The sequence below is a fragment of the Narcine bancroftii genome, chromosome 3, assembly GCF_036971445.1.
Source record: "Narcine bancroftii isolate sNarBan1 chromosome 3, sNarBan1.hap1, whole genome shotgun sequence".
NCBI lineage: Eukaryota > Metazoa > Chordata > Chondrichthyes > Torpediniformes > Narcinidae > Narcine > Narcine bancroftii.
In genome coordinates this window covers 326,299,586-326,312,235 of record NC_091471.1, presented here as the reverse complement: position 1 = coordinate 326,312,235, position 12,650 = coordinate 326,299,586, and the positions used below count along the sequence as shown (strand labels likewise).

General features: G+C 43.1%; 1 protein-coding gene across 6 annotated transcripts in view; it reads left to right on the top strand.

Moving 5' to 3' along the window:
* Positions 1-3: 3 nt before the first annotated feature.
* Positions 4-12,650, top strand: part of g6pd (glucose-6-phosphate dehydrogenase) — a 42,214-nt gene continuing 29,567 nt past the window's right edge. The window contains exons 1-3 of one of the 6 annotated variants that reach the window (XM_069929083.1): positions 4-198; positions 9,255-9,279; positions 10,603-10,739. In XM_069929083.1, the coding sequence (XP_069785184.1) occupies positions 10,611-10,739 (129 nt within the window). In that variant the 5' untranslated portion in view covers positions 4-198; positions 9,255-9,279; positions 10,603-10,610. The other 5 variants (XM_069929078.1, XM_069929077.1, XM_069929080.1 and 2 more) reach the window with 5 other exon arrangements.

Below are 12,650 nucleotides of genomic sequence, written 5' to 3'. Positions count from 1 at the left end.
GGCTCGTCCGGGATCCCACTCCCTCCACTGACAGAGTGCTGGACGACGGGGGTAGGTGCACCCCGGCTGATTCAGCTGGACTCCCGGACGAAGGGTGACTGGTCAGTGGATGAAGCGAGTGATATCCGAGAGGAGGCATTGAGAACAAAAGACGGGAGGACGTTAAGGAAGCGCGCTAGGAATAGCTACTGGATCCCGGTAAGAGGAATTTATTTACCTGCTAGTATGGGAGGAGTAAGTTGCAAGGGAAACAGTCCTGGAGAAAGACGGGAGGATCAGATACCTAAAAATAGTCCGTTAGGATTAATGTTATCTGATTGGGGTGCGGGGAAAACCCGTGGGAAAGATAAACAGACCATGGTCAGGTATTGCTATCAGGAATGGGTTAAGAATTCGATAAGAGGGAGTTCAGTATATTGGCCAAAGTTCGGATCCGACGAGGACTGGATGTGTCAGGCATTGAACATCTGGCTCTACCAAAATCAAGGAGGTAATACCGAGAGCAGAGAATATGCAGCCTGTTGGCTCAGTTGATTGTTTGATCAAATGATTTTGAGCGAAAAGGATTGTAAGAACAAGAAGGACGAGGAACCTTCTGCCCCTGAAATACATGGAATGTGTTACATTCCCTTCCACCACCTTATGCTCCCCCTGTGCCGGCTCCTATCTTCCCCATCTCACCTACGCTTTACCCTTCTTTACCTTCACCTCCTCCTCCACAGTTAGAGAAAGAAAAAGAAAGTTGGGGTGGTATGATGACCCGCTCACAGAGTACAAGATTACCGCCTCACTTGACACGAGAGGGAGGAGACTTTGATTATGAGGGTCATTCAGAACATCATAGAGGGGGGGATAAGCCAGAAATTAACTGGATGAGACCTCTCATAGAGGTTCCCTTGGGAGGGGATGTGGGGGGGGTCTCGGATTCATAAATGTGCCTCTGACCAGTATGGAGGTGCGCAATTTTAAGAAGGAAATTACCTCTCTGATAGAAGACCCTCAGGGATGTGCGGAACAATTAGATCAATTTTTGGGACCTAATATATATACCTGGGATGAATTAATGTCTATCTTTAAGACTCTGTTTACTTTGGATGAGCGTGGAATGATTCGCCAGGCAGGGATTAGAGTCTGGGATAGGGAATACCAAGGGGGACCTGAGGCGATATTTGGAGAAGCTAAATTTCCCCTGGTAAACCCAAATTGGGATAAGACTACTAATGATGGTCGCACGCGAATGGATGAGTACAGGGTTAATCTAATTAAAGGAATTAAGGAGTCGGTTCCAAAAGGACAGAACTTTAAGAAGGCATTTGAGGTTCCCCAAGGTCCTGAAGAGACCCCCTCCGCATTTCTGAATAGATTACATGCGGCCATACAGCAAAATGGGGAGTTGGATATACGATCCCCACCAGGTGAACAGTTGGTATTGACGGGCTTTGTTACTAATTCAACCCCAGACGTCAGGAAGAAATTACAAAAGACAGAGAATTGGTATGAACAGGGAATAACACAGCTTTTACAGATCGCACAAAAGGCATACATCCAGAGGTCTGAAGATAAACAGAAAGGAAAGGCTAAGATTTGGATGCAGGCAGTCGAGGAAGTTGTGGAGGGACAGCAGGGAAATGTTAGGAGCTGTGTGCCAGCTCCTGGATGTTGGGAGGAATGCCAGGAGTGGGGAAGTAGAGACCAGAGCAGAGGCAGAGATAGAGGAGAATTCCGGGGTCGACGACCATCCACGGGACCCGGTGGAGACCCTGGTAGAAATTTGGAAACAGGAGCATTAGTTAGCTATTATTGCAAAAAGGAGGGACACTTTAAGAGGGAATGCCCAATGCAAGCCAGGGAGACATGATCTTATGCATTGATGGAGGCAGATTATGAATAGGGGGGGTCATGGTTCTCAGCCAATACACACCGTGGGGCTGCACGGAGAACCATTGGTAAAGAGGAGTCACGTGATGGAGTAGTGGCCGGACAGGGAACTCCAGCCCACTCCGGAAAAGTTTAAAAAAAACCACACAAAAGACAAAGGCACAAACATAAAAATTAAAAGAAAGTGAAAGTAAAGGTGGGAAGAAAATGGCAGCGAAGAAAGAAAAGTCGAAAGCAACAGGAAGAAGAGAAGAAGAAAGATCGTCAGAAGAAGAAGGTGAAGGCCTTACCTGTCCGAGGAGGCCCGCTGCGGAGAGAGAAGCCCGCTCCCTAAGGTCAGTTGAAGTCCCGAGCTCGGAGCCAAGTAAAAGTGCACCCCGCGCATACGCATGAAAAAAAAAAACACTGACGGGAGGGGGGACCAGCTGAGGAGTCGATCTCCACAGCTGAGAATGACAGCTGCAACACAACAACAGAAAGAGAACATAGAAAACAACGAGAACAAGAAAGAAGAGAGTAAAAAGAAAACAAGGAAACAACAGATGATCAACCCAGAGGAAGAAGAAGAAGAACATAGAGAAGTGGAAGAATTTAAAGAATATATGGAATCAGTAAAAGAATGGCAATTACAAGAATTTAGTGAAATAAAAAAAAGAATTAAAAGTGCAGAAGAAAAAATGAATAGAATAGAGATGGTCATGTCAGATATAGGAAAAAGAGTGGACAAGGTGGAAGAACGAGAAACAGCCATAGAAATGGAAGTAGAGGACTTAAAAAAGAAATTAGAAGAATCTAATAAAAAAGTTAAAGAGACACAAGAGCTGTTAGCTCAGAAGATAGATATAATGGAAAATTATAATAGAAGAAACAATATAAAGATAATGGGCCTTAAGGAAGATGAAGAAGGCAAGAATATGAGAGAATTTATAAAAGAATGGATCCCCAGGATCCTAGGAAAACCAGAACTACAGGAAGAAATGGAAATAGAAAGGGCACACAGAACATTAGCCCCTAAACCACAACCACAACAAAAACCAAGATCCATTTTAGTAAAATTCTTAAGAAAAACAACAAGAGAAAATATATTGGAGAAAACAATGAAGAAAATAAGAGAAGACAAAAAGCCACTGGAATACAAAGGTCAAAAAAATGTTTTCTATCCAGACATAAGTTTTGAACTCCTGAAGAAGAGAAAGGAGTTTAATACAGCAAAAGCGATCCTATGGAAAAAAGGATATAAATTTATGCTAAAGTACCCAGCAGTACTTAAAATAGTAATTCCAGGGCAGCAAAACAGACTATTCTCGGATCTGGAGGAAGCACGAAAATTTGCAGAACAACAAAAAACAGACAGAGAGATGAAGACATGTAACGAGAGCAAAAATGACCACGAACTATATGTATGTGTGTATATGGGTATATATATATATAAATATATATATATGTGTGTGTGTGTGTATGTATATATGTGTGTACATGAGTGTATCCGCATTTAAAACAAAATATATATAGATAAGAATTAATAAGGGAAAGAGAGGAAGTAAGGAGGGAATTAAGAGAGTGACCTTTGTTATATATGAAAAGTGAAATCTTTTCTGGGGGGGCTGGGTAGGGAAGAGTTACGGTCACTGCGAAATCAGTTGACGCTTGCGAGTGAATTCGCAAATCCAAATGGAGAGGGGAGGTGTGGTTGACCGACAAGGGATAAAGGGCAACTCAGGAAGGGGAGGGGATAGTGGGGTTAAAGAAATTTTAGATAGGAGAATAAGGGAAATGTTTGATGTTTTAGAAATGTTGTCTTATAAAGTGTTCAAAACAAGAAAGCAGAAATGGATAAGAAGGAAAGGTGATGATGAGGAAACGGAAAGGAAAGATAAACAAAGTATGAAATGGCTACGTTGAACTATATGACTTTAAATATTAACGGAATACATAACCAAATCAAAAGGAAGAAACTGCTAAATTTACTGAAAAAATAAAAAATTGATATAGCATTTGTGCAAGAAACACATTTAACTGAAATGGAGCAGAAGAAATTAAAGAGAGATTGGGTAGGACATGTAACAGCAGCGTCATATAATTCAAAAGCAAGAGGAGTAGCTATATTAATCAGTAAAAATGTACCAATTAAAATAGAAGAGGAAATAATAGATCCTGCAGGGAGATATGTAATGATAAAATGTCAGATATATTCGGAGTTTTGGAATTTACTCAATATATATTCACTTAATGAAGGAGATCAAAAATTTATGCAAGATATTTTTTTGAAGATAGCAGACACGCAAGGGAACATACTAATAGGAGGGGATTTCAACCTTAATTTGGATTCAAACATGGATAAAACTGGGAAAAAAATTAACAGAAAGAACAAAGTAACCAAATTTATAATTAAATCGATGCAAGAAATGCAACTTTTGGATATATGGAGGAAACAACACCCAAAGGAAAAGGATTATTCATATTATTGGGGTAGACATAAAACATACTCAAGAATAGACCTATTCCTGTTATCAGCTCGTACGCAAGAGAGAGTTAGGAAAACGGAATATAAAGCTAGACTATTATCAGACCACTCACCCCTATTATTGACAATAGAGTTAGAGCACATCCCTCCAAGAATGTATAGATGGAGATTAAACTCCATGCTACTTAAAAGGCAGGAATTTAGAGAATTAATTGAAAGACAAATTAAAATGTACTTTGAAACAAATACAGAATCAGTGAAAGATAAGTTTATACTATGGGACGCAATGAAAGTGTTCATCAGAGGGCAAATAATAAGTTATGTAACCAAGATGAAGAAGGAGTAAAATCGGGAAACAGAACAGTTGGGAAGGGAAATAACAAATATAGAAAAAGAATTAGTAATGAAGGAAGACACAACTAAAAGAAGAGAATTGGCAGATTAAAAAATTAAATATGAAACACTACAAACATATAAGGTGGAGAAGAACATAATGAAGACAACACAGATATATTATGAACTAGGAGAAAAAACGCACAAAATTCTAACATGGCAGCTTAAGACAGAACAAACTAAGGAAATCAATATGGCATCAAGGAAAAAAGACAAACAAATCACATATAATCCAACGGAGATTAATGAAAACTTCAGAGAATTCTACGAACAATTGTACCAAACTGAAAACGAAGGGAAAGAAGACAAAATAGATGAATTTTTAACTAAAATTGAACTACCAAAATTACAAATAGAGGAACAAAATAAATTAACAGAACCATTTGAAATAGAAGAATCACAGGAGATATTAAAAAAACTACCGAACAATAAAACACCAGGAGAGGATGGATTCCCAATAGAATTCTATAAAACATTTAAAGACTTATTAATTCCTCCCCTCCTGGAAGTAATCAACCAGATTGATAAAACACAAAGCTTACCAGATTCATGCAAAACAGCAATAATTACAGTAATACCAAAGACAGGGAAAGATCCACTCGCACCAGCGTCATATAGACCAATATCTTTACTTAACACAGATTATAAGATAATAGCTAAACTATTATCAAACAGATCAGCCGACTATATACCAAAAATAGTAGATCTAGACCAAACTGGATTTATTAAAAAAAGATGAACAACAGAAAATATTTGTAAATTTATTAACTTAATTCATGCAGTAAATTCAAGGGAATAAAGCTCCAACAGTAGCAGTTGCTTTAGACGCAGAGAAGGCCTTTGACAGAGTAGAATGGAATTATTTATTCAAAGTACTACAAAAATTCAGTTTACCAGAGAAGTATATTAATTGGATTAAAGGATTATATCAGGGGCCATTGGCAAAAGTGACAGTTAATGGATATCAAAGCAATTTAACTTAAGCAGATCAACAATGCAAGGATGCCCATTATCACCCTTATTGTTCGCGTTTGCTATAGAACCACTAGCAGAATTGATATGATCAGAAAATAAAATAAAAGGGATAAAAATAAAAGACAAGGACTATAAAATCAGTTTATTTGCAGATGACGTTATAGTATACTTAACAGAACCAGAAATATCAATAAAAGAATTACATAAGAAATTGAAGGAATATGGAGAAGTGTCGGGGTACAAGATTAACACAAATAAAAGTGAAGCAATGACAATGAATAATGCGGATTTCTCATAATTTAAGAAAGAATCACCATTCAGATGGCTAATGCAAGCAATACGATACCTAGGTATACAAATAAATAAAAACCTCGGCCATCTATATAAACTCAATTATTATCCACTAATGAAAAAATTACAGGATGACTTAGAGTATTGGAAAGACATACCATTAACACTAATAGGAAGGATAAACTGTATTAAAATGAACATTTTCCCAAGGATACAATACCTATTTCAGGCATTGCCAATACACTTGATGGAGAAATTCTTCAAGGAGTTAAAGAAAATAATAAGGAAATTTTTATGGAAAGGGGGGAAACTGAGGATAGCACTAGATAAATTAACAGAATGGTATAAACAAGGAGGCTTACAACTGCGAAACTTTAAAAATTATTATAGATCTGCACAATTAAGATACCTATCAGATTTTTATCAAACAAGGGAAAAGCCAGATTGGACTAGATTAGAACTAGATAAAATAGGGAGAAGATACCTGAACATATATTATATAAATGGGATGAAAAATTGGTACAATGTCGGAATTCTCCAGTATGACATCATCTGCTCAAAATTTGGAAGAAGATTCATGTAGAAAGGATAAAACAAATTACCAATTACCAAAACTAATACTGACGCAAAATCAGCTAATCCCTTTTACAAAAGATAACCTTTCCTTTAGAGAATGGGAGAAAAAAGGGATCAATAGAATAGAAAATTGCTTTTCAGGAAATAAATTACTATCCTTTGAACAAATGAAGGATAAAAATATAATATAACTCAAGATACAGTGTTGGCATACTACCAACTGAAATCCTACTTGAAGAACAAATTGGGAAGCAGTCTGAGGTTACCAGAGGGAAGTAATTTTGAATATGTAATTACAGACACAATGATAATCAAAAAATTTATAACAAATATGTATATTAAACTGCAAGAAAAGGAGAATGAGGAAACAAATGGTAAAACTAAAGAAAAATGGGAACAAGATTTAAACATAAAGATAAAGAAGGAAGCATGGGAGAAGTTATGCTCTGGAACTATGAGAAATACAATAAACACAAGGTTACAATATAACTGGATACACAGGCTATACATTAGACCTCGAAAGTTAAATAAATGGGACCCAACAGTATCTGACAGATGTTTTCGCTGTAAAAAGGAAATGGGAACAGCAATTCATACAATTTGGACATGTGAGAAAGTGAAAAAATTTTGGGAAGATCTAAACCAGATATTAAATAAAATCATAAAAAGCAATATACCAAAAAACCCAGAGATCTTCCTCCTAAGTAACATAAAAAACAAAGAATTTGGACTTGATTTGGATGGTGCACGAAAAAGATTTGTTATGATAGCCCTAGCTGTAGCAAAAAAAAAGTATTATGTCAGCCTGGAAATTAGAAGATAACTTGAGAATACAACAATGGTATATAGAAATGAATAAATGTATTCCACTAGAAAAAATAACATATAATTTAAGAAATAATATTACAATATTTGAACAAATATGGGAGACATACATGAAACACAATAGAGAAAACCTACCAGGGACATCTACCACCTAAAATGACAGAAGGAGAAGGGAATGAAAAGAATTGACTCAGTGGAATTTCTTGTTTGTTTTTATTGAGTGACAACATTGTTTGACGGGTTTAATATATCTTAGATTCTGAACTTTAAATGAATGGGAGGGGAGGTATGGAGGGTGGGGTGGGAAGAGGGAGTGGGGGAGAAAATGACACTGTATATATTTGAAAAGAAAAATGTATGTATCTTGATCAATGTGGTTTATAGAGTGAAAAATAAAAAATTTAAAAAAAAGGAAAAAGAAAAAATAAATGGCAACTGTTTTGTTTTAATGAGAGTTTAAATGTTAATTACATTTCAGTTTCAGATGTTTTGCATTTCCTCATTGATTTGTTTTATGTTGACGTAGCCAGTTATAGTGCTATCAATACGGCCAAGGTGCTTTGGCGGCCTTCCTGACTCTATAAGTCACTGAACACTCTGTCGGGAATCATTCCCTGATTATTTCACTTATGTCCGACTGCGCCACATTATCATGCTATCTGGGATGTTAAAGTTGTGTTGGATTTGTTGTGACATTTGTTGGCAGCATACATTTTGGACTTATATGACTAATCTCGGAAATTGCTCATGCTTGAGGCCTTGACTTTGTTTAAACTTGAACTATAGCATTTGAGAATATGATTTTGTTGAATTTCATGTTTGTGACTTGTTGAAACATAGTAAACCTGGTAGTGTGGGACCAAAAAAAAAGAGAACCATTGGTAAATTTAAGCATAGGACTCCACAGTGACGAGATGACTTTTCTCGTAGATTCAGGGGCAGCCCGGTCTAGTATTTTACAACGGCCCAAGGGTGTTAAAACAGAAGGGACAGTGATGATTTCGGGAGTGGGAGGAAGAGATTTTAATCATCCCTCATTGACTCGTCATGTGCACGGTTTCAGACGCTAAAGGAAATGGGCCAATGGCAATGACAATGAAAGAGTTTATCCAAAACTATTATTAAACATTTATTTTAATAAAAAAATGTTTAACATTACATATGTTGAAAGAAGATAAAACATGCAGATGTTGTTGAAAATTTTCAATAAATATTTAGTTCGGCCCTCGACTTAGTCCAAGTTTTTAATTTTGGCCCTCCGTGAATTTGAGTTTGACACCCCTGATGTAGGGGACTGGAGGGGGTTATAGAGACAGGGAGGGTTGTAGGGGACTTGAGGGATTGCAGAGACAAGGAAGAGTGTAGGGTGCTGGAGGCGGGGTTACAGAGACAGGCAAAAGGTGTATGGGTCGGGAGGGGATTACAGAGACGGGGAGGTGTGTAGGTGACCGGAGGTAATTACAGAGACATTAGCGGGGTGGTGGTTTGTTGGGGACCAGATGGGGCTTACAGAGATAGGGAGGGGTGTAGGGGACCGGAAGGGATTTATAGAGACATGGAGTTGTGTTTGGAACCGGAGGGAGTTACAGCAACAGGAAGGGATTTTCAGGACCGGATGGGGTTACCGAGATAGGCAGGTATGGTGGGGGGTGGGGGGCACCAGACTGTGTTGCAGTGACAGGCAGGGTTGTCTGGGACCGGATTGCATTACAGAGACCTGGAGAGAATGAGGGAACCAGAGTGGGATTCAGAAACCAGGAGGGGTGTAGGGGACAGGAGGGGGTTACAGAGATAGGGAGGATGTTGGCGACCGGACAACGTCCTAATCAGGTCTTCTTCTACCCCTACCCAGGGATCAAGGCACAGTTTTGTTCCAGGTGAGGGTTAAAGTGAGCTGATTTCATGTTGGCTGTGGGTTGGTGCGGAGCTTGTGCTGAATCACGATGAGTGTCTCGCTCTCCCTGTGCATTGTTTGCCTGACGGTGCTGGCTCCGCTCCTTCTGCCCGCCTGGGACAGGTTTGCAAGTGGGCTTCTGCTCCCGGCTGCTCTGCAATCCTTCCCCACCTGGGTGAGGGGACTTGATATGTCATGCTCCCTCACTGCGGGACGGTGGGCGAGGGAGTGCCGAACTGTGTTGTGAGCTCTTTCCTGGGGGGAGTGGGGGGGGGGGAGGGGGGAGGGGGGGGAGGGGGAGGGGGGGGCGCGGCGAGCAGCTCAGGGAAAGGTGGAGGCAGCTCCGATCTGACGGGAGGGGGTGTGAGGAAACGCCGATCCGTGCTGGTGAAGATGGAGTGAGGCCACTCGTACTCGGGGAAGGGAGAGAGGGAGCGCCGCACTGGGGAGGAGAGGAAGCGCAGATCAGCGCGGGGAAGGTGGAGGGAACTCTGTGCTCAGGGGAGGGAGCGCAGATCAGCGTGGGCATGGTCGAATGAGCTTCGCGTTGTCCGGGTGGTTGTGAGGGAGCGCCGAGCAGTGCGGGGTTAGGTGAAGGGATCTCCTCACTGAGGGGGAAGGGGTGAGAAGCTTCTCTTGGGGGAATGGTCTGTGGGAACACCTCCCTGTGGGGTTGGAGATGCGAGGGAAGGGGTGAGGAAGCGTCTCACTGGGGTGTGGATGTGGAGCGCATGTGAGGGAGGTGTAAAGGAGCGCCTCACTGGTTGTTGGTGGTGGGTTGTGATTGTGGTAGCGCCTCATTGTGGTAGGGGAGTGGGTGTAAGGGAGCGCCGGCACCAGCTGGCGAGGGGCAGGACGCCGCCCGTGATTGGCCGAGGCTGGTGGCGCTGATTGACCGCTGCCCTCCCCGAACAACGTTGCCGGCCCATTGTCCGCGGGAGCCGCTGATTGGCCGCTCCCGGCTCGCTACACCTCGTCGCCTGGGGCGACGGCCCCAATGTATCCTTTTGTTAGCCGCTTGACGTCAGGCCTCGGAAGGGCAAAGGCGGAAATGGGGATTCCTGGCAGCCACGTTCAGTGTGAACGGGGCATCCGAGTGTAGCCGCCCATCTGAGCCAGCCCCCTGGACAGCCCCGCCGCCTGGGAGGCGGAGCGGGGCAGGAGATCCCTCCTCGTCCTGTCCTGCCTCGCGTTTCTGTTCCTCCTCACCCTTTTCACCCTACACATAGCATTTATATATTTCCTCTTCCTCTAAGCTGAGCAATTGGAAAACAGACCTTCCCTTTCTCTCTCTCCCTCCTTGTAGCCCGCAGGATGAGTTTGGCACACAAACGCTCCCCTCTCAGCCAGTCTGATATCGTCGACATCTACCGGCACGACCTGATCGAAGACCAGCAGTTCAGTCAGTCTGACCCGCACGCTTTCATCATTCTCGGCGCCTCGGTGAGTTCCAAATCCTTCCTGTGGTTTGCTTGTCTGCAATCGACATTTTCCCCCCACCGCCCCCGGGTCTGAGGAGAGGATCCCTGGCTCTCCTCCCTTGAAGGGCATCGACAACGCCTGGTGCAGGCGAAAGGCGATAAACATTCTGAAAGACTCCACATACCTCCCGCAAAGAAAACGGTTCTCCCTTCTGCCATCGAGTAGGAGGTACAGAATAGATGTTAAAGCTCCCAAGCCCTTAGTGGATGAGCCTCCCCCTCCCGCCATCACCGATCTCCTAATGCCTTACTCCCCTTTGATTGGCCAATTTAGGGTGCTTGGTTGACCCGCGCTTAAATGGCAAACTCAGAGAGATGGCGCCTTCGCAATTGCAGCCCCCGAATTTTGGAACAACATTCCTCCCTCTATCACATTAGCCCTTTCTGTCGACCCCTTCAATCCAGATTGTTGAAGATTCCCTTCCATCAACTTCCCTTCCAACAACTTCCCTTCCATCCAGGCTAAAGTTGTGTTTTTATTCGCAAGTGTTTGGAGGTGATTATTGATTGTTACCGTGTTGTCTGTACAATTCTGAACCTCGGACCTAGAGAAACGCGATCTCATCTTTACTGTGTTAGCATGGGATGAATAGTAAAGAAAGGTGACAACTTGATAGGAGGCATAGGGAGAGGACTGAGTGATGGGGAAAGGATTAAATGGAAAGAACTGAGCGGCAGGGAAAGGGTTAAACGGCAAGAACTGAGCGGCGGGGAACGGTTGAGGGAAACATGAGCAGCTGCAGATACTGTGATTGTTGTTAACACCAAAATGCTGGAGGAAGTCGGCGGTCTTTTCAGCATCCATAGGAGACAAAGATATTTGCCAATGTTTCGGGTCTGAGCACTTCTCAGGAAAAATCAGAAAAGTCTGAAGCAGGGTAGATCAGAAAGTCTCAGAATTCAAATATTGTGGAGAGGGGACCAGAGAAGACAATATTAATGCTGTCCAGCTGGGAGGGGGGCCCGTTCGGAAGATGAGCTGTTGCTCCTCCAATTTGCGCGCAGTCCCCGTCTGGTTGTGCATGAGGCCACAGTCAGACACGTCAGTGCGGGAATGAGGCGGCCTTTGGGAGATACCCCCAGCCGGGGGCTCCACCAAGCGGTCCATGTCCATCCCCCTCTGACGGAGAGGAAGCTGCAGCGGAAGCGCCGGATACGGGTTGACGGCCCCCTGCAGATTCACCCGTGATGTGCAGCTTCCCTGGGAAGGGCGGTTTGGGGCCCCGATTGGTCTGAGTAGGGAGGCGTGAGCTTCTCCTGATGGCAACAGAGAGAACAGAGTGTGTACTGTGTGATAGGGGTCCTTGATGATCCCTCAATGTCACCTAAACCAAGGAGCTGATTGTTGACTTCAGGAAGGGAAAGCCTGAGGTGAATGATCCCATGATCACTGGGGGATCAGAGGGGGAGAGGGTGAGCACATTAAGTTCATGGGAGTCTCCATCTCAGACAATCCAACACACCAATGAAGAAAGCACGTCCACACCGACTTCCTCAGGAGTTTGCAGAGGTTCGGTTCGACACCGGAAACCCTGGCGAATTTCTACAGAGGCCTGGTGGAAACTGCTGACTGGCCTGGTACGGGGGAGCCAAAACTCCCCGACAGAGCATAAAGCCCTCCTAAAAGAGTCGTGGACGTCGCAGGCAAAACTCTCCCCCACCGTCGAGAACGTCTACGGGGAACGCTGCAGTTAGCGAGCAGCAGCGATCGTCAAGGACCACACATCCACTCAACACACACTCCATTCTCGCTGCTGCCATCAGGAAAGAGGTGTCGAGGCCACCAGACTTGCACCCACAGGTTCAGGAACAGCTGCTACCCCTCCACCGTCAGACTCCTCAACGACAAACTCAATCAGGGACTCGTTTAAGG